Source organism: Agelaius tricolor, unplaced genomic scaffold (assembly GCF_023055355.1).
Source record: "Agelaius tricolor isolate 1412-34295 unplaced genomic scaffold, bAgeTri1.0.p SCAF_10, whole genome shotgun sequence".
Lineage (NCBI taxonomy): Eukaryota > Metazoa > Chordata > Aves > Passeriformes > Icteridae > Agelaius > Agelaius tricolor.
In genome coordinates this window covers 34790555-34809222 of record NW_027269270.1, presented here as the reverse complement: position 1 = coordinate 34809222, position 18668 = coordinate 34790555, and the positions used below count along the sequence as shown (strand labels likewise).

General features: G+C 33.8%; 1 protein-coding gene across 1 annotated transcript in view; it reads right to left on the bottom strand.

The window, feature by feature from the left end:
* Nucleotides 1–18668, bottom strand: part of RIF1 (replication timing regulatory factor 1) — a 40495-nt gene that overhangs the window by 8652 nt on the left and 13175 nt on the right. The window contains exons 12-22 of the mRNA XM_071435511.1: nucleotides 18414–18524; nucleotides 18112–18174; nucleotides 17366–17466; nucleotides 15025–15111; nucleotides 11815–11888; nucleotides 11521–11701; nucleotides 9283–9390; nucleotides 8880–9029; nucleotides 7172–7271; nucleotides 6199–6463; nucleotides 3709–3751 (exon numbers count right to left, since the gene is read on the bottom strand). Of these exons, the coding sequence (XP_071291612.1) occupies nucleotides 3709–3751; nucleotides 6199–6463; nucleotides 7172–7271; nucleotides 8880–9029; nucleotides 9283–9390; nucleotides 11521–11701; nucleotides 11815–11888; nucleotides 15025–15111; nucleotides 17366–17466; nucleotides 18112–18174; nucleotides 18414–18524 (1283 nt within the window). The remainder of the gene's footprint in view (nucleotides 1–3708; nucleotides 3752–6198; nucleotides 6464–7171; nucleotides 7272–8879; nucleotides 9030–9282; nucleotides 9391–11520; nucleotides 11702–11814; nucleotides 11889–15024; nucleotides 15112–17365; nucleotides 17467–18111; nucleotides 18175–18413; nucleotides 18525–18668) is intronic.

Below are 18668 nucleotides of genomic sequence, written 5' to 3'. Positions count from 1 at the left end.
AGGACAGAGCACAGCGGCCTCAATGCAAACTCCCAGCTACAACGTGGAACGTTGCAGGGACGAGGTGATTTCCTACTGGGTTTGTACAGCCCGAAATGTCACACCACAGCCAAGCCCCAGGGCTGAGTGCTCCCCACTTCTAGAATCTACATTTTCATTTTTTTAAATTAAATTTAAATTAAATTTTCAAGAATTTTAAAATTAAATCTCTACCCTCATCCCATTTTTTATTACAGAAGAAATGGCAGAATTCTGCTGTTCCCCATCTCCCCCAAATCCTTACTTCTAGAATTTAAATTTTTAATTTTTTAAATTTAAAAGAATTTTAGAATAAAATCTCTACCCTCATCTCTTTTATTTTATTACAGAAGAAATGGCAGAATTCCACTGTTCCCCATTTCCTTACTTCTAGAATTTAAATTTTAATTTTTTTTAATTTAAAAAAATTAATTTTTTAAAATTAAATTTAAAAGAATTTTACAATTAAATCTCTACCCTCATCCAATTCTTTTATTTTATTACAGAAGAAATGGCAAAACTCTGCTATTCCCCATCTCCCCCAAATCCTTACTTCTAGAATTTAAATTTTCATTTTTTTAAATTAAAAAAATTGAAATTAAATTGAAATTAAATTGAAATTACATTTAAAAATTCAATCTCTAGCCTCATCCCATTTTTTATTTCATTACAGAAGAAATGGCACAACTCTGCTGCTTCCAATCTCCCCCAAATCCTTACTTCTAGAATTTAAATTTTCATTTTTTTTAAATTAAAAAAATTAATTTAAATTTAAATTAAATTTTTAAGAATTTTAAAATTAAATCTCTACCCTCATCCCATTTTTTATTACAGAAGAAATGGCAGAATTCTGCTGTTCTGCATCTCCCCCAAATCCTTACTTCTAGAATTTAAATTTTTAATTTTTTTAATTTTAAGAATTTTAAAATTAAGTCTCTACCCTCATCCCATTTTTAATTTTATTACAGAAGAACTGGCAGCACTCTGCTGTTCCCCATTTCCTTACTTCTAGAATTTAAATTTTTACTTTTTTGAATTTAAAAGAATTTCAAAATTAAATCTCTACCCTCATCCCATTTTTTATTACAGAAGAAATGGCAGAACTCTACTGTTCTGCATCTCCCCCAAATCCTTACTTCTAGAATTTAAATTTTTAATTCTTTAAATTTAAAAGAATTTAAAAATTAAATCTCTACCCTCATCCCGTATTATTTTATTACAGAAGAACTGGCAGAATTCCGCTGTTTCCCATCTCCTTACTTCTAGAATTTAAATTTTTAATTTTTTTAATTTAAAAAGAATTTTAGAATAAAATCTCCACCCTCATCCCATTTTTTCATTTTATTACAGAAGAAATGGCAAAACTCTATTCCCCATCTCCCCCAAATCCTTACTTCTAGAATTTAAATTTTAATTTTTTTAAATTTAAAAAATTTAATTTAAATTTAACTTAATTTTTTAAAGAATTTTAAAATTCAATCTCTACCCTCATCCCATTTTTTATTTTATTATAGAAGAACTGGCAGAATGCCGCAATTTCCCATCTCCTTACTTCTAGAATTTAAATTTCTAATTTTTTTAATTTAAAAATAATTTCAAAATTAAATCTCTACCCTCATCCCATTTTTTTATTACAAAACAAATGGCAGAATGCCACTGTTTCCCATCTCCTTACTTCTAGAATTTACATTTTTAATTCTTTAAATTTAAAAGAATTTCAAAATTAAATCTCTACCCTCATCCCATTTTTTATTACAGAAGAAATGGCAGAACTCTGCTGTTCCCCATCTCCTTACTTCTAGAATTTAAATTTTCATTTTTTTAAATTAAAAAATTGAAATTAAATTGAAATTAAATTGAAATTACATTTAAAAATTCAATCTCTACCCTCATCCCATTTTTTTATTTTATTACAGATGAAATGGCAGAATTCTGCTGTTCCCCATCTCCTTACTTCTAGAATTTAAATTTTAATTTAATTTAAATTTTTTAAATTTAAAGAAATTTTTTAAGAATTTTAAAATTAAATCTCTACCCTCATCCCTTTTTTTTTATTACAGAAGAAGTGGCAGAATGCCATTGTTCCCCATCTCCCCCAAATCCTTACTTCTAGAATTTAAATTTTAATTTTTTTAAATTAGAAAAAATTAATTTAAATTTAAATTAAATTTTTAAGAATTTTAAAATTCAATCTCTGCCCTCATCCCAATTTTTATTTCATTCCAGAAGAACTGGCAGCACTCTGCTGTTCCCCATCTGCCCCAAATCCTTACTTCTAGAATTTAAATTTTAATTTTTTTAAATTTAAAAAAAAATTTAAATTAATTTTTTTAAGAATTTTAAAATTCAATCTCTGCCCTCATCCCATTTTATTATTTTATTCCAGAAGAACTGGCAGCACTCTGCTGTTCCCCATCTGCCCCAAATCCTTACTTCTAGAATTTAAATGTAAATTTTTTTAAATTCAAAAAATTGAATTTAAATTTAAATTAAATTTTTAAGAATTTTAAAATTCAATCTCTACCCTCATCCCATTTTTTTATTTTATTACAGAAGAAATGGCAAAACTCTGCTATTCCCCATCTCCCCCAAATCCTTACTTCTAGAATTTAAATTTTTAATTTTTTTAATTTAAAAGAATTTCAAAATTATATCTCTAGCCTCATCCCATTTTTTATTTTATTACAGAAGAACTGGCAGAATTCCACTATTCCCCATCTCCTTACCTCTAGAATTTAAATTTTTAATTTTTTTAATTTAAAAGAATTTAAAAATTAAATCTCTACACTCATCCCATTTTTTATTACAGAAGAAATGGCAGAACTCTGCTATTCCCCATCTCCCCCAAATCCTTACTTCTAGAATTTAAATTTTTTTAAATTCAAATAATTTAATTTAAATTTAAATTAATTTTTTAAAGAATTTTAAAATTCAATCTCTGCCCTCATCCCAATTTTTATTTTATTCCAGAAGAACTGGCAGCACTCTGCTGTTCCCCACCTGCCCCAAATCCTTACTTCTAGAATTTAAATTTAAATTTTTTTAAATTCAAAAAATTGAATTTAAATTTAAATTAATTTTTTTAAGAATTTTAAAATTCAATCTCTACCCTCATCCCATTTTATTATTTTATTGCAGAAGAACTGGCAGCACTCTGCTGTTCCCCACCTGCCCCAAATCCTTACTTCTAGAATTTAAATTTTAATTTTTTTAAATTTAAAAAAAAATTAAATTAATTTTTTAAAGAATTTTAAAATTCAATCTCTGCCCTCATCCCAATTTTTATTTTATTCCAGAAGAACTGGCAGCACTCTGCTGTTCCCCACCTGCCCCAAATCCTTACTTCTAGAATTTAAATTTAAATTTTTTTAAATTCAAAAAATTGAATTTAAATTTAAATTAATTTTTTAAAGAATTTTAAAATTCAATCTCTGCCCTCATGCCATTTTTTATTTTATTCCAGAAGAACTGGCAGCACTCTGCTGTTCCCCACCTGCCCCAAATCCTTACTTCTAGAATTTAATTTTTTTTAAATTCAAATAATTGAATTTAAATTTAAATTATTTTTTTAAGAATTTTAAAATCCAATCTCTACCCTCATGCCATTTTTTATTTTATTCCAGAAGAACTGGCAGCACTCTGCTGTTCCCCACCTGCCCCAAGCCCCAGTGATTTCTGTAGCAGATTTACCTTGTTGCTCAGGTTGCTGTAGACTTTGGGTGCCTCAGGGAGCCTGCCAAAAAACAAATTCAATTCATTTCTATTTTTCTCATTTCTCCCAAGCATAAAAATGTAACAGGGAATCAATTCCAGCACTGCATACTGGGTTTGGTGAGTAACTTGATGGAATCACTTTGTGCAATGAGCCTCAGCTGGGGATTAAACCATTTCCTGATGGAGTTTCCCAGAGCATCCTTTAAATTCCATGGATACTGATGTGCTGACTTCAGGAGGAATTAATGGAGAAGTCGTTGGTAATTAGCACAAATTTGAAATTAAAGCTTTTCTTATAAATGAACTTCTAATTGCACTCTAAAGGCTCTCCTTAAACACATTTGCATTAAAAAGCTGAAATATTGGCATTAAAAAGCTTAAGTACCACTAAGCAGTTCCATAAACTAAATATAAATAAAAATATAAAATTTACATAAATATAAATATATATTATATATAAAAATAAATATATATAAATAAATACATAAGTAATTATATTCCATGTAAATAAATATACTCCATGTACAAAAAATCCTTAGGTACAATTAGCCAGAACAATGTGAGCAAACCCCATTTTTAACTCATTTTCTAAGCCTGTGATCTCCAAGCTGAAGGGGTTCCCAAATTTTTATTTGCTGCCACATGTCTTTCTTCAAAAATATTTATCCAACTTCTCCCTTTTTGGCAATAAATCTTTAAAAAAAATGATGTTCAGGAAATAATGTTTTCCGTTTTTATGAATAAGTGCAAGGAAAACACAATGCTCAGGAAAAAAAAGCACCAAGCAAAGTTTTTCCCAGTATTTCCTTCTGCTTCAAAACTTCCAGGATTTTGGTGCACATCAAGAAATTATCACTGATTTCCTAGAAAATTTAATGCAAAAACTTTTTTCCTAAAAAATTTTCTTTATTTTTATCAATAAATATCTTTACTGCAGGGTGTGGAAGGTAAAGGGTGTTGGAATCTGGCAGAGATGCCAACAGAGTCACTCTGAAGAGATTAAAATTTGAAATTTTTTTCAACCCTGCAAAACCTGAGCTCCAGTCACTGACACATTTTATGGAAAATCCTTTCCTTAGGGATTTTTCCTCCTGAGAAGATGAGAGGCCTCAGGAACAAAATGTACCCAATGGTTATCTGTGCTGTGGGATGGAACAGGAACAAAATGTAAATAACCAATGGTTATCTGTGCTGTGGGATGGAACAAAATGTAAATAACCAATGGTTATCTGTGCTGTGGGATGCAACAGGAACAAAATGTAAATAACCAATGGTTATCTGTGCTGTGGGATGGAACAGGAACAAAATGTAACCAATGGTTATCTGTGCTGTGGGATGGAACAGGAACAAAATGTACCCAATGGTTATCTGTGCTATGGGATGCAACAGGAACAAAATGTAAATAACCAATGGTTATCTGTGCTGTGGGATGGAACAAAATGTAAATAACCAATGGTTATCTGCTGCTGTGGGATGGAACCGGAACAAAATGTAAATAACCAATGGTTATCTGTGCTGTGGGATGGAACAGGAACAAAATGTAAATAACCAATGGTTATCTGTGCTGTGGGATGGAACAGGAACAAAATGTAACCAATGGTTATCTGCTGCTGTGGGAGGGAACAGGAACAAAATGTAAATAACCAATGGTTATCTGTGCTGTGGGATGGAACAGAACAAAATGTAAATAACCAATGGTTATCTGTGCTGTGGGATGGAACAGAACAAAATGTAAATAACCAATGGTTATCTGCTGCTGGGGAATGGAACAGGAACAAAATGTAAATAACCAATGGTTATCTGTGCTGTGGGATGGAACAGAACAAAATGTAAATAACCAATGGTTATCTGCTGCTGGGGAATGCAACAGGAACAAAATGTAAATAACCAATGGTTATCTGTGCTGTGGGGTGGAACAGAACAAAATGTAAATAACCCATGGTTATCTGTGCTGTGGGATGGAACAGAACAAAATGTAAATAACCAATGGTTATCTGTGCTGTGGGATGGAACAGGAACAAAATGTAACCAATGGTTATCTGCTGCTGTGGGAGGGAACAGGAACAAAATGTAAATAACCAATGGTTATCTGTGCTGTGGAATGCAACAGGAACAAAATGCAAATAACCAATGGTTATCTGTGCTGTGGGATGGAACAGGTGCATCTGTGATTGGGCTCATGTGGTTGTTTCTAATTAATGGCCAATCACAGCCCAGCTGGCTCGGACTCTCTGGTCAGCCACCAGATTTTATTATCATTCCATTCCTTTCCTTGCAAGCTTACTGATGGAATCCTTTCTTCTATTCTTTTAGTATAGTTTCAATATTATATATACAATGAAATAATCAATCAGCCTTGTGAAACACGGAGTCAGATCCTGGCCTCCTCCTGGCATCACCTCACCCCATCCCACACCACTCTGGGGTTTCCCCAGCCCAAGCTCCCAGCACCCTCCAAGTGCTGACCTGGTTTTCTCATAGAACAGTGCCAGGGCTCTGGAGAAGGTGCCCAGGGCGGTGCCCAGCAGGGAGGGCAGTGAGATGTGGCTGACGAGGCCGTGCAGGGCCGCCAGCAGCGCCAGCCCCAGCGCCAGCAGCGGCTCCGCCGGCTGCTCCGTGCAGCTCAGCTCGTGGAAGGAGTTCAGCAGCAGCAGCAGCAGCTTCAGCAGAGAGCTCAGCTTGCCAAGGGGCTCCTTCTTCTTCTTAGCCCAGTCCGTGGGGGTCTGGGGAGCTGAGGTTCAAAAATTCAATTACAAACTGCATTTTTTCCCTTAACCGACATGAAAAGACAGCTGAACATTGAGGCTGCAAGAGAGGAAGGACTCTGATTCCCAAACTACATCTACATATAAACAGTTGAAAAATTGATTTAACAACTTAGCCACATTCTAATGTGTAATTTTATCTGATTTCTAGTCTTCTTATTTATATTTCTGGCTGCTCAGACTCTGCAGGTTTTAATGCCTGCTTGAAATTTTCGAGGTTTTAATGAACTTGAAATTTTTTACTTGAACTATTTAAGGTTTGAATGCCTACTTGAAAATAAAAATCCACTCCTCAGATAGCACCTGACACACAAATCCTGGAACAGTGAACAGGAGGGAAGGAGTAGATTTTTTAAATTAGTTTATTTATTTGCAAGTGAAGTTTACATTCTGTTATTCCCTCATCACCATTTCACTCCTCCAGCAGCCCAACACTGCATTTTACCACCCTAACAAATTCCCATGGGGCAGGTAAATTTTAACTCCTTTTTTTACTGAATTATGCTTTTTTGGAAATTATTTCTTCAGCTTTAACAGTTTAAGTGGGAATAGGAAAAAAAAAAAACCAAAGAATATTTTGTACACAATGACCCCATGTCTTCTGTTAAACTCTAATTTTTAACCAACTCTTGAAGCCACATACAAAACCCCCAAAATTGAAGTTATTTCCTTACATCTGTTTTTGGGCTGGAATTTAGTGCCATAGGGTGCAAAGTTGATGCAGTCAACCATGACTGACACAAGGTGGGTGAGACCTTCCAGCATGGAGAACACCTGAGCAGGAAACAGAAACAGAAACCAGTCAGCAAAAAAAAGAAAAAAAAACCAGAAGAAATAAAAATCAAGCAGCAAAACCAGAAATCAAGCAGGAAAAAGAGAAACCAAGCAGCAAAACCAGAAGTCAATCCTCAGAAGAGCAACAATGACAGAAAAAACCACCCTTGGTGTGCAGGACAGCACAGAAACTTTAAATTAAATTAAAGGGGGGTGAAGTTGTTCTGCATGATCAGGTGAGGCTGATAAAATTCCATTTTAAATACACATTTACACTGAGGATGGGCTTATTAATTCTAATAATTAAAATAAACAGTGTCTAAAGCAGCCAACAGTGGCAGGCAGCTGGGAGAAGGGGTCACATTTAGGATAAATCAATTAAAAATCATTTATCAAGTTGATCAGTTTTTCAAATTTCTCAATTGATCATTTATCAAATCATTTATCCACATTTAGGATCAATCAATAATGTTAAGGTTCAAGGCTCCCTGTGTGCTCAAGGACAAAGCCTGGTTGCCACAAAAGTCATTACAGGCACAACAATTAAGTTGTCATTAACAGCCAAAAGCACAATTAATTTTGAGTGCATAGAAAAAGATAATCAAATTTGGTTTTTTAGCCTCTCAATCCATCCAAATTTTCCTAAATAAGGCCCAACTTGCTTTAAAAGGAACGCTGATATTGTGAGCTAAAAGAAGTTGCAATATAACTTCCCACTGAACTTTCAAATTGTCTTGTTTAGTTTAATTACTGATTGATTTAATTACTGATTAATTAATTTAGTTTAATTACTGATTTTTAAAAGTGATATTTATCACTTATTTATTTAGCAGCATCCAAGGTAAGTTACAATGATGCCATCCTCTCAATTCCAGGTTTTTTAATGCCATTTTTTTAACTTTTAAATTGTCTTGTTTAGTTTAATTACTGATTGATTTAATTACCGATTAATTAATTTAGTTTAATTACTGATTTTTAAAAGTGATATTTATCACTTATTTATTTAGCAGCATCCAAGGTAAGTTACAATGATGCAGTCCTCTCAATTCCAGGGTTTTTAATGCCATTTTTTTGTCTTTTTCACAGTATTTTTTCCTTTATGCATGAAGGACTTTATATCCCAAACTCAATGTTCATCCCCCTCCTCTTGTGGTGTGAGTTTGGGAATAGGAAATTTAGGCAACAAAACCACTGATTCTTTCAAAATCTTTCTTTTTTACACAGCTTTAGGAATAAAATCCTTAAATTTTGGTGTACAAGGCTGATGGTTCCATGTTCTCCTTCCTAACTGCAGTGCCTGTGGGTTTGTGGTATTCATAAACACATTTCAGCTGGACAAATTCCATTTACCACCACAATGGCACTCAGTAATCATTATTATTATTAATTAGAAGATAAAGCGAAAATCTGTTTAACTATTTGAATATTATTAAAGAAATTTACAATTTCTTTCATTTCTCTATCAACTCCTGCCAGCAAAAGAGAACTCTTAAAGCTCCAAGCCTCCCCCAAGCCCTCCATGCTGCAGAAATCACACATCAGAATTCATACACACGTTCTCAGATGTAATTAGGAAGAGATCTGCTAAATGATCAGTTTTATACTCACTACTGGAGTTTCACCTTCTAGCCCAGCTATTATTTTGGCACAAAGCTCCTCACAGCACAGGTTTTCTTCTGCTGTTGCCACCAGAGCAGCACAGCGAGCAAAAGCCCGGTACAGGTCAGACCAGGAGCGCAGCAAGGATTTCAGAGTGGCCTTGGACAGAGAAAGGTGGTAAATATCAATATCTGTGCTCAGAGAACAACTTGCTTTGTGTTTCCTTCTGCTGTCAAAACCTAGGGGATTCTTTAAGGTTTTAATTTGGAGGTTTGGTATTTTCAATCTCTGGTGTTGTACTGAACCCCAAACCCAGCTGACTGAACCCAAAGTCAGCTCAGAGTTCAGAGATTTGATAAATCCCACATTGGTTTGAATTTGAATTTGATTCATTTGATTCATTTGCTGTTACCTGTGGGAATCCCTGAGAGGGGAAAATGTGGGATACTGGCAGCATCAAAGCACTGTACACAGCACTGAAGTTGTGTTCCAGGGCATCCCCCTGGTTCACCTCGTTATTCTGCAACAAGAAAAGAGTTTTATGGGTCAATAGGATTCATTTCCTCACACCTGTGAATACTTTGCTTGTTAAAGGAACATTTTTTTCTGCTCTTCTCCAAGGAGATTATCTCCCAAACACCATTACCTCCCAGATTATCCTGTGGGAGAGGAGCTGCTAAAATCTGCTATTTCAGAAGAGACCCCACGGGGAAGATGCCTCCCAAATTTGTCCCAAACTGGGACATTTGAATACTTAAGCTTTATACTTATTTCTACTCCCTTTTTTCATTTCTTTAGCAACTCCAGTCAGCAAAACCAATTCTTAAAGCTTCAAGTCTCACCCAAAGCACTCCACGCTACAGAAATCACCACACTGGAATTTACAACACGTTTTTGTATCTCATTTAAAAGAGATCTGCTAAATTATGTTTAGCAAAGCTAAAGCTGCAAAATTGGGCTGTTCCTGGTTAAATACAGTTTGAAATCAGATATTCTGCTCTTTCAAGAGCTCAGGAGGATCCTGCTAGCAAAGGGTACAAAACTCTGTTTCTAAAAGCCAAAATATATTCCAAGAAAGCTGATCTAGGAATGTCTGCTGTGCTCCTCACTCATTTCAGCTGCAGTAAGTGATGACCACCTCAGGGAACCCTGGGAGGGACCTTAAACCTCACCTCATTCCAACCCCACAGATCTCATCCCAACCCCACAGATCTCATCCCACATCCCACAGATCTCATCCCACATCCCACAGATCTCATCCCACCATCCCACAGATCTCATCCCACATCCCACAGATCTCATCCCAACCCCACAGATCTCATCTCACATCCCACAGATCTCATCCCAACCCCACAGATCTCATCCCACATCCCACAGATCTCATCCCACCATCCCACAGATCTCATCCCACAGATCTCATCCCACATCCCACAGATCTCATCCCACCATCCCACAGATCTCATCCCACATCCCACAGATCTCATCCCACATCCCACAGATCTCATCCCACATCCCACAGATCTCATCCCACCATCCCACAGATCTCATCCCACATCCCACAGATCTCATCCCACAGATCTCATCCCACAGATCTCATCCCACAGATCTCATCCCACAGATCTCATCCCACATCCCACAGATCTCATCCCACATCCCACAGATCTCACCCCACCATCCCACAGATCTCATCCCACAGATCTCATCCCACAGATCTCATCCCACCATCCCAGGCTGCTCCAGCCTGGCCTTGGGCACTGCCAGGGGTGTTCAAGGCATGGAGAGGCAAAAAGGCCCCACAGCCAAGGACCATAAGGAAATAGTTGTTAATCAGGCTGTTGGTAATGAGGTGTAATTAATTTTTAAGTCAGTTCTTGTTGCTCCAGTTTGGGATCAGGCCCTGGCTTGGCCACAGCATTCCCTCACTGAGCACTCTGAAAATGTGGAGAACAGAACTTGAAGCAGGAATTCCTCTCCATGGACATTTTACCTCCTGGACACCAAATTTCACATTTGCTGGTCAGTAACACAGATTTCAGGAAGGCAAAGCTCCTCTGGGAATTCCAGCCCAGCCCTTCCCCACCCTCCCAGGCAGGAATTCCCAATTCCCAATATCCCCTCCATCCCTGTCCCAGCCATTCCCTGCTGCTGGAAATAGTCACAGCATCTAAAACTTTCTTCATAAATTCTATGATTTTTACATCTAATGAATAATGAAGATTAATTAATTCAGTAACTCCTACATTGCAATCACCTTATTTCCACTAAATAAGGTGCTAAATCTCACAGCTATTATCATTTATAAGGCTTTCATTACACTAAAGATGTCTCACATGAGTAGAACTCTGGTCTAATTACATCCTGAACATCCCAATCTGGGATTGATTTGATTTTCACACCAAGCAAACCAAGCCATGGTATTTAAAAATTAACAGCTCCTGGGGGAACCTTTCCATGGTTTTCACCAGCAGGATTATGCCAAGCTATCCAATTCCAGCATCACTTCAAAGACATGGAATTCCTTGAAAAATTCAGCTAAATGCTCAGTAAAGTGCTCCAGTGGGGGTGTGGGTATGGGGAGGAGAACCAAATTCACTGCAGAGTGATTTATTCATGATGAATGAATGAATGAATGAAAGAATGAATGAATTACCTGATTAATCCACTCTGTGAGAGGATTAACAACAATGCTCCACATCCTGCAGAGGTGCTCCTTGTTGCCCACCTGCCCTGCACTCTGATCAATGACACACAGCACAGACTCACTGAAAGCCAGGGCAGAGGTGGGCCCAGACAGGGCAAAACCCACCAGAGCTTCCAGGATCCCAAAAAACCTGGGGGAGGAAATGCCACAGGTCAGAGCTGGCTTTGTCCCCAGCTGGAATGAGAGGGGAAAGAAATAAAAATGGTGAGGTGTTTTCTGAGGGATGCTCAGGGCTGCAGGTACCTCTCATCTGCCACACAGCTTTCCAGGAGGTTGTTATGGAAGGGCAGCTGGATCAGGAACAGAGCTGGAGTGCCCTTGGAACACAAATGGAAGGGGTTAAAACAGCACTGGGAAAATGCAATGGCTGCCTCACCTCCACCAGGGTCTCTGTGCTGCATTCCACTCTGAGCCAGAGTCACAATTATTATCAATAGCCAGAAATTCAGAGTTATTGTTATTATCAATAGCCAGAAATTCAGAGTTATTGTTATTATCAATAGCCAGAAATTCAGTTATTATTATTATCATTAGCCAGAAATTCAGTTATTATTATTATCATTAGCCAGAAATTCAGAGTTATTCTTATTATCAATAGCCAGAAATTCAGAGTTATTCTTATTATCATTGGCCAGAAATTCAGAGTTATTCTTATTATCATTAGCCAGAAAATCAGAGTTATTATTATTACCAAAAATTCACTATTATTGCTATTACCAAAAATTCACTATTATTGCTATTACCAAAAATTCACTATTATTGCTATTACCAAAAATTCACTATTATTGTTATTCTTCTTAGCCAGAAACGCACTATTATTGTAAGCCAGAAATTCACACTTATTATGATTATTATTAGCCAGAAATTCACTATTATTGTTATTCTTCTTAGCCAGAAACGCACTATTATTGTAAGCCAGAAATTCACAATTATTATGATTATTATTACCAGAAATTCACTATTATTGTTATTCTTAGCCAGAAATGCACTATTATTGTAAACCAGAAATTCACAATTATTATGATTATTATTACCAGAAATTCACTATTATTGTTATTCTTCTTAGCCAGAAACGCACTATTATTATAAGCCAGAAATTCACAATTATTATGATTATTATTACCAGAAATTCACTATTATTGTTATTCTTAGCCAGAAACGCACTATTATTGTAAGCCAGAAATTCACAATTATTATGATTATTATTACCAGAAATTCACTATTATTGTTATTCTTAGCCAGAAATGCACTATTATTGTAAGCCAGAAATTCACAATTATTATGATTATTATTAGCCAGAAATTCACTATTATTGTTATTCTTATTAGCCAGAAATGCACTATTATTGTAAGCCAGAAATTCACAATTATTATGATTATTATTAGCCAGAAATTCACTATTATTGTTATTCTTATTAGCCAGAAATGCACTATTATTGTAAGCCAGAAATTCACAATTATTATGATTATTATTAGCCAGAAATTCACTATTATTGTTATTCTTATTAGCCAGAAATGCACTATTATTGTTATTCTTATTAGCCAGGTCACAAGTATTCTTATTCACCAGAAAGTCACAATTATTATTATTCTTATTAGTCAGAAATTCAAAATTATTATTACTGTTAGCCAGAAATTCACTTTTATTGTTATTATTCTTATTAGCCAGAAAGACACTATTATTGTTATTACTATTATTAGCCAGAAATTCACTATTATTATCATTACCCAGAAATTCACTGCTATTGCTATTAGCCAAAAATTCACTGTTATTGTTATTATTATTATTAGCCAGAAAATCACTATTATTATCATTATCATTAGCCAAAAATTCACTACTATTATTAGCCAGAAATTCACTATTATTGTTATTATTATTAGTATTGTTCTTAGCCAGAAACTCACTATTATTATTATTAACCAGAAATTCACTATTATTGTTGTTATTATTATTAGCCAGAAATTCACAATTATTATTCTTATTAGCCAGAAATTCACTATTACTATCGTTTTTATTAGCCAAAAATTCACTACTATTATTAGCCAGAAATTCACTATTATTATCATCAGCCAGAAAATCACAATTATTATTATTATTAGCTAGAAATTCATTACCATTATTAGTATTACTATTAGCCAGAAATTCAGAGTCATTAAAAGTTGTCCAAAATTGTCAATTCTGACACTTGAACATAAAAACAAGAGGGAAAACTGGAAACCTGAGGTGCTCATTTCCAGCTTACAGCAAGAGATCTTTTGGGCAACCTCTGGTCAAATTTACCAGAAATATTTCAGGTTTGTTAGTGTTGAGAGTACTCAACAAAATGTATTTAATATCTGTTAATTAAAACTTTAATGAGGAGCACACTCCTGCCTTCTCGGGCTGCTCCTCCCTAAACAAAATTTCAGAATTTCCCACCAAACTTCAGAAGCATTTCAGCCTCTTTTCACAGCTTTTTGTGATTATATATATATTATATATAAATATATAATATATATATAATATAATATATTATATATAAATATATAAATATATATAAATATATAATTATATTATATAATATAATTATATATATTATATAATATATAGTATATATAAATACATATATTATATAAAATATATTATATATTATATTATGTAATATAATTATATATATTATATAATATATATTATATATTACATATAAATACATATATTATATAAAATATATTATATATTATATTATGCAATATAATTATATATATTATATAATACATATTATATATTATATATAAATACATATATTATATAAAAATATATATAAATATATATTATATAATATATAATATATAACATATATATATCATATATTATATATTATATAGAAATATATATGTAAATATATTATATATTATATAATATAATATATATAAATATCTAAAAATATATTATATATTATATTATATATGATATATAATATATATTATATAATATATATAAATATATATAAATATATATAATATAATATAATATAATATAATATAATATAATATAATATAATATAATATTATATTATATTATATTATATTTATATATTATATATATAAAATCACAAAACGCTGTGAAAAGAGGCTGAAATGCTTCTGGAATTTGGTGGGAAATTCTGAAATTTTGTTTAGTGAGGAGCAGCCTGAGAAGGCAGGAGTGTGCTCCTCATTAAAGTTTTAATTAGCAGATATTAAATACGTTTTGTTGAGTACTCTCAGCATTGGCAAAGCTGAAATATATAAATATTATCTTTGGATGCAGCACACAGAACATGGCATTCACTAATCAACACCAGCCCTTTTCCTGCAGTAATTTCATTAATGAGACACAGTTCAATTAATGAGGCTGCAAACAAAGTTATGAGAAATTTGAAATAATTTGACTTCCCAGAAGCTTAAAGAAGTCCCAGAATGAATTCAGACTTACATTTAAAAGATCCATATCAGCAACCTGGTAAGCTGGGGATCCCAGCACTTTTGGGGGCAACTCCTTGACTGTGATGTCAATGAGAGACTGGGGAGGGGAAGAGAAAAATAATACATTTAAATGTGTTTTTGCTGAGGGTTCTAATCCTTTAAGCAAAATACATTAAATACAAATAAAATGTAAATAAAGCCCAAAAAACCTCCCCAAAATGCCTCCACCAAAAATATAAAAAATACATATAAAAAAATAAATACAAAAAAAAAATAGAGAAAAATATAAAAACCTCCCCAAAATAGAAAACCACGAAAAGTTATGAATAAAATACAAAAACCCCACAAATAAAATACGAAAACCCCACAAATAAAATACGAAAACCCCACAAATAAAATACGAAACAAAACCCCACAAATAAAATACGAAACCCCCCAAATAAAATACGAAAATCCCACAAATAAAATACGAAAATCCCACAAATAAAATACGAAACCCCACAAATAAAATACGAAACCCCACAAATAAAATACGAAACCCCACAAATAAAATACGAAAACCCCCAAATAAAATACGAAAACCCCCAAATAAAATATGAAACCCCACAAATAAAAGACAAAAGCCCACAAATAAAAGACAAAAGCCCACAATTCAAATACGAAAACCCCACAAATCAAATACGAAAACCCCACAAATAAAATACGAAACCCCACAAATAAAATACGAAACCCCACAAATAAAATACGAAAACCCACAAATAAAATACGAAACCCCACAAATAAAATACGAAAACTCCCAAATAAAATACGAAAAACCCCAAAAATACGAAAAACCCCAAATAAAATACGAAAAGCCCCAAATAAAACATGAAAAGCCCCAAATAAAACACGAAAACCCACAAATAAAACACGAAAATCCACAAATAAAACACGAAAAACCCCAGATAAAACACGAAAAACCCCAGATAAAACACGAAAAACCCCAGATAAAACACGAAACCCCACAAATCAAATACAAAAACCCCACAAATCAAATACAAAAACCCCACAAATCAAATACAAAAACCCCACAAATCAAATACAAAAACCCCACAAATCAAATACAAAACCCACAAATATGAAAATCCAGAAATAAAATACGAAACCCCACAAATACAAAACCCCACAAATAAAATATGAAAACCCCCAAATAAAATATGAAACCCCACAAATAATACGAAACCCCACAAATAAAATACGAAAACCCCACAAATAAAATACGAAACCCCACAAATAAAATACGAAACCCCACAAATAAAATACGAAACCCCACAAATAAAATACGAAACCCCACAAATAAAATACGAAACCCCACAAATAAAAGACGAAAACCCACAAATAAAAGACGAAAACCCACAAATAAAAGACGAAAACCCCCAAATAAAACACGAAAACCCCCAAATAAAAGACGAAAACCCCCAAATAAAACACGAAAACCCCCAAATAAAATACGAAAACCCCAAATAAAAGACGAAAAACCCCAAATAAAAGACGAAAATCCACAAATAAAATACGAAAAACCCCAAATAAAATACGAAAAACCCCAAATAAAATACGAAAAACCCCAAATAAAATACAAAAACCCCACAAATAAAATACAAAAACCCCACAAATAAAATACAAAAATCCCACAAATAAAATACAAAAACCCCACAAATACGAAACCCCACAAATAAAAGACGAAACCCCACAATAAAATACGAAACCCCACAAATAAAATACGAATATCCACAAATAAAATACAAATATCCACAAATACAAAACCCCACAAATAAAATACGAAAACCCCACAAATATGAAACCCCACAAATACGAAACCCCACAAATAAAATACGAAAACCCCCAAATAAATACGAAACCCCACAAATAAAATACGAAAACCCCCAAATAAATACGAAACCCCACAAATAAAATACGAAACACACAAAACCCACAACAAAAAAAAACCAAAAACACCAACCCCCCCAAAAATACAAAAAAATCCCAAGTGCCCGCAAAAAATACAAAAATTATAAAAAATATTTATGAAGCAAACAAAAAATTCACCAAAAAAAAAATTCACCAAAAAAAAAAATTCACCAAAAAAAATTCACCAAAAAAAAAAAAAAATTCACCAAAAATACCCCCCAAAAATTAGAAAGAAATACCAAAAAATGACAAAAAATAATAATAAAAAAAAAGTCAAAGTGAAACAATTCCCTTCAGTTAAAAGCAATAAAAAATCCCCTCAGGAAGGTGTCCAGGGTGGTTTTTGAAGAGCCATGGGCCCAGCTCTGCTGCCACCCTGCAGGTGCTTTTCAGGCAGAACTCACCAGGACTCTCTGCACAGGCAGAGCATTGGATCTCACAATGTTCTTTAAGGCCTGGAGCAACATGGTCAGGATTTCTGAGCCTCCCTTCTCCTTCTTATTTCCTAAAATAAAGAACATTTCCAGTCAGAACACCATGGTCAGTCTGAGCATCAATCAAACTTTTAGTGCAAAAGCAAAAAAATTCGGTGTAAATTTGGAAAAATTCACCAAATCCTTCAGAGATTCAGGTCATAACAAATGAGATTCTAAAGTTTCAATAAAAATCCTTTCAAGGATTAAATAACAAAGAATAAAAATCCTTTAAAGTTTAATTAAGAAATGGAAACACCTTTGTTTTCATTAAGGATTTGAATTTTGAGACATTAAAGTTGTGGAATTTTGTATTCACCCAAAGAATGCTTCTATTTTCAATTAAAAGTTTGCATTATTGAGCATATTCTGGACTTTCCTTGGATAAGGAATATTTTTCAAATAGGAAACAACTTTTGTACATCTGCAGACTCTACAGATTACTATGAAAGTTTCAATGAAGAAAAAAAGAGTCAAAAGCTTTTTTGTCTCCATTCCTCAATACTCAAGACTTGAGGAGGGGCTGTTTTCCTTCTGAAATTGCTTTCAAACAGAACAGAATTATTGGTTCAGACTAAACCCAAGCAATGGACAATGAACAATTTCTGGTCTGGTGTAAAAATAAACCACCTCTGACTGGTGAGCAATGCCAAATCCAAGAAAATGCCCCTTTTTACCTGCTTCAATTGCTGTTTTTACATATCCATTCATGTCCTTCCAGATAACGTTCAGCAAACAATCTGCAAGGCAACAATGGTTTTACTCAGTTTGCAATAAAAATATTCAACAAAACTGCAGTAAAATACCAATTGTGTAAAAAGACAGATTTGGATTGAAGCCAGAACTCAAATTTCAATGCAAGTCAGAGCAGTTCTACTTTTGCTAACATCAGGACATCACAGAAAATGTTGATTTCTAATGTTCCCCTCGCCCACTTGATTCCCCAGAAAATGTTTCAGTGTCAGCACTGAATCCTTACCAGGAACTTCTTTTCCAATGGCAAGAAAGCCATCCTGAACTGCATTTATCAGAGTGCTGGCATGCTTACAAAAAAAAGAAGGGCTACTGATCAGTGGGGACTGCAGAGGCTCTACAAGAACAAAAAAACACATCCCATAAACCTCTTACTTTGCAGTGTACTGGGAAAATAGCCTTAAAAATAATAAATTCTTTGTGTGTTTACAGCATTTTAAACATAAGGATATCTAAAAACTGACAACAGTTATAAGTTTAA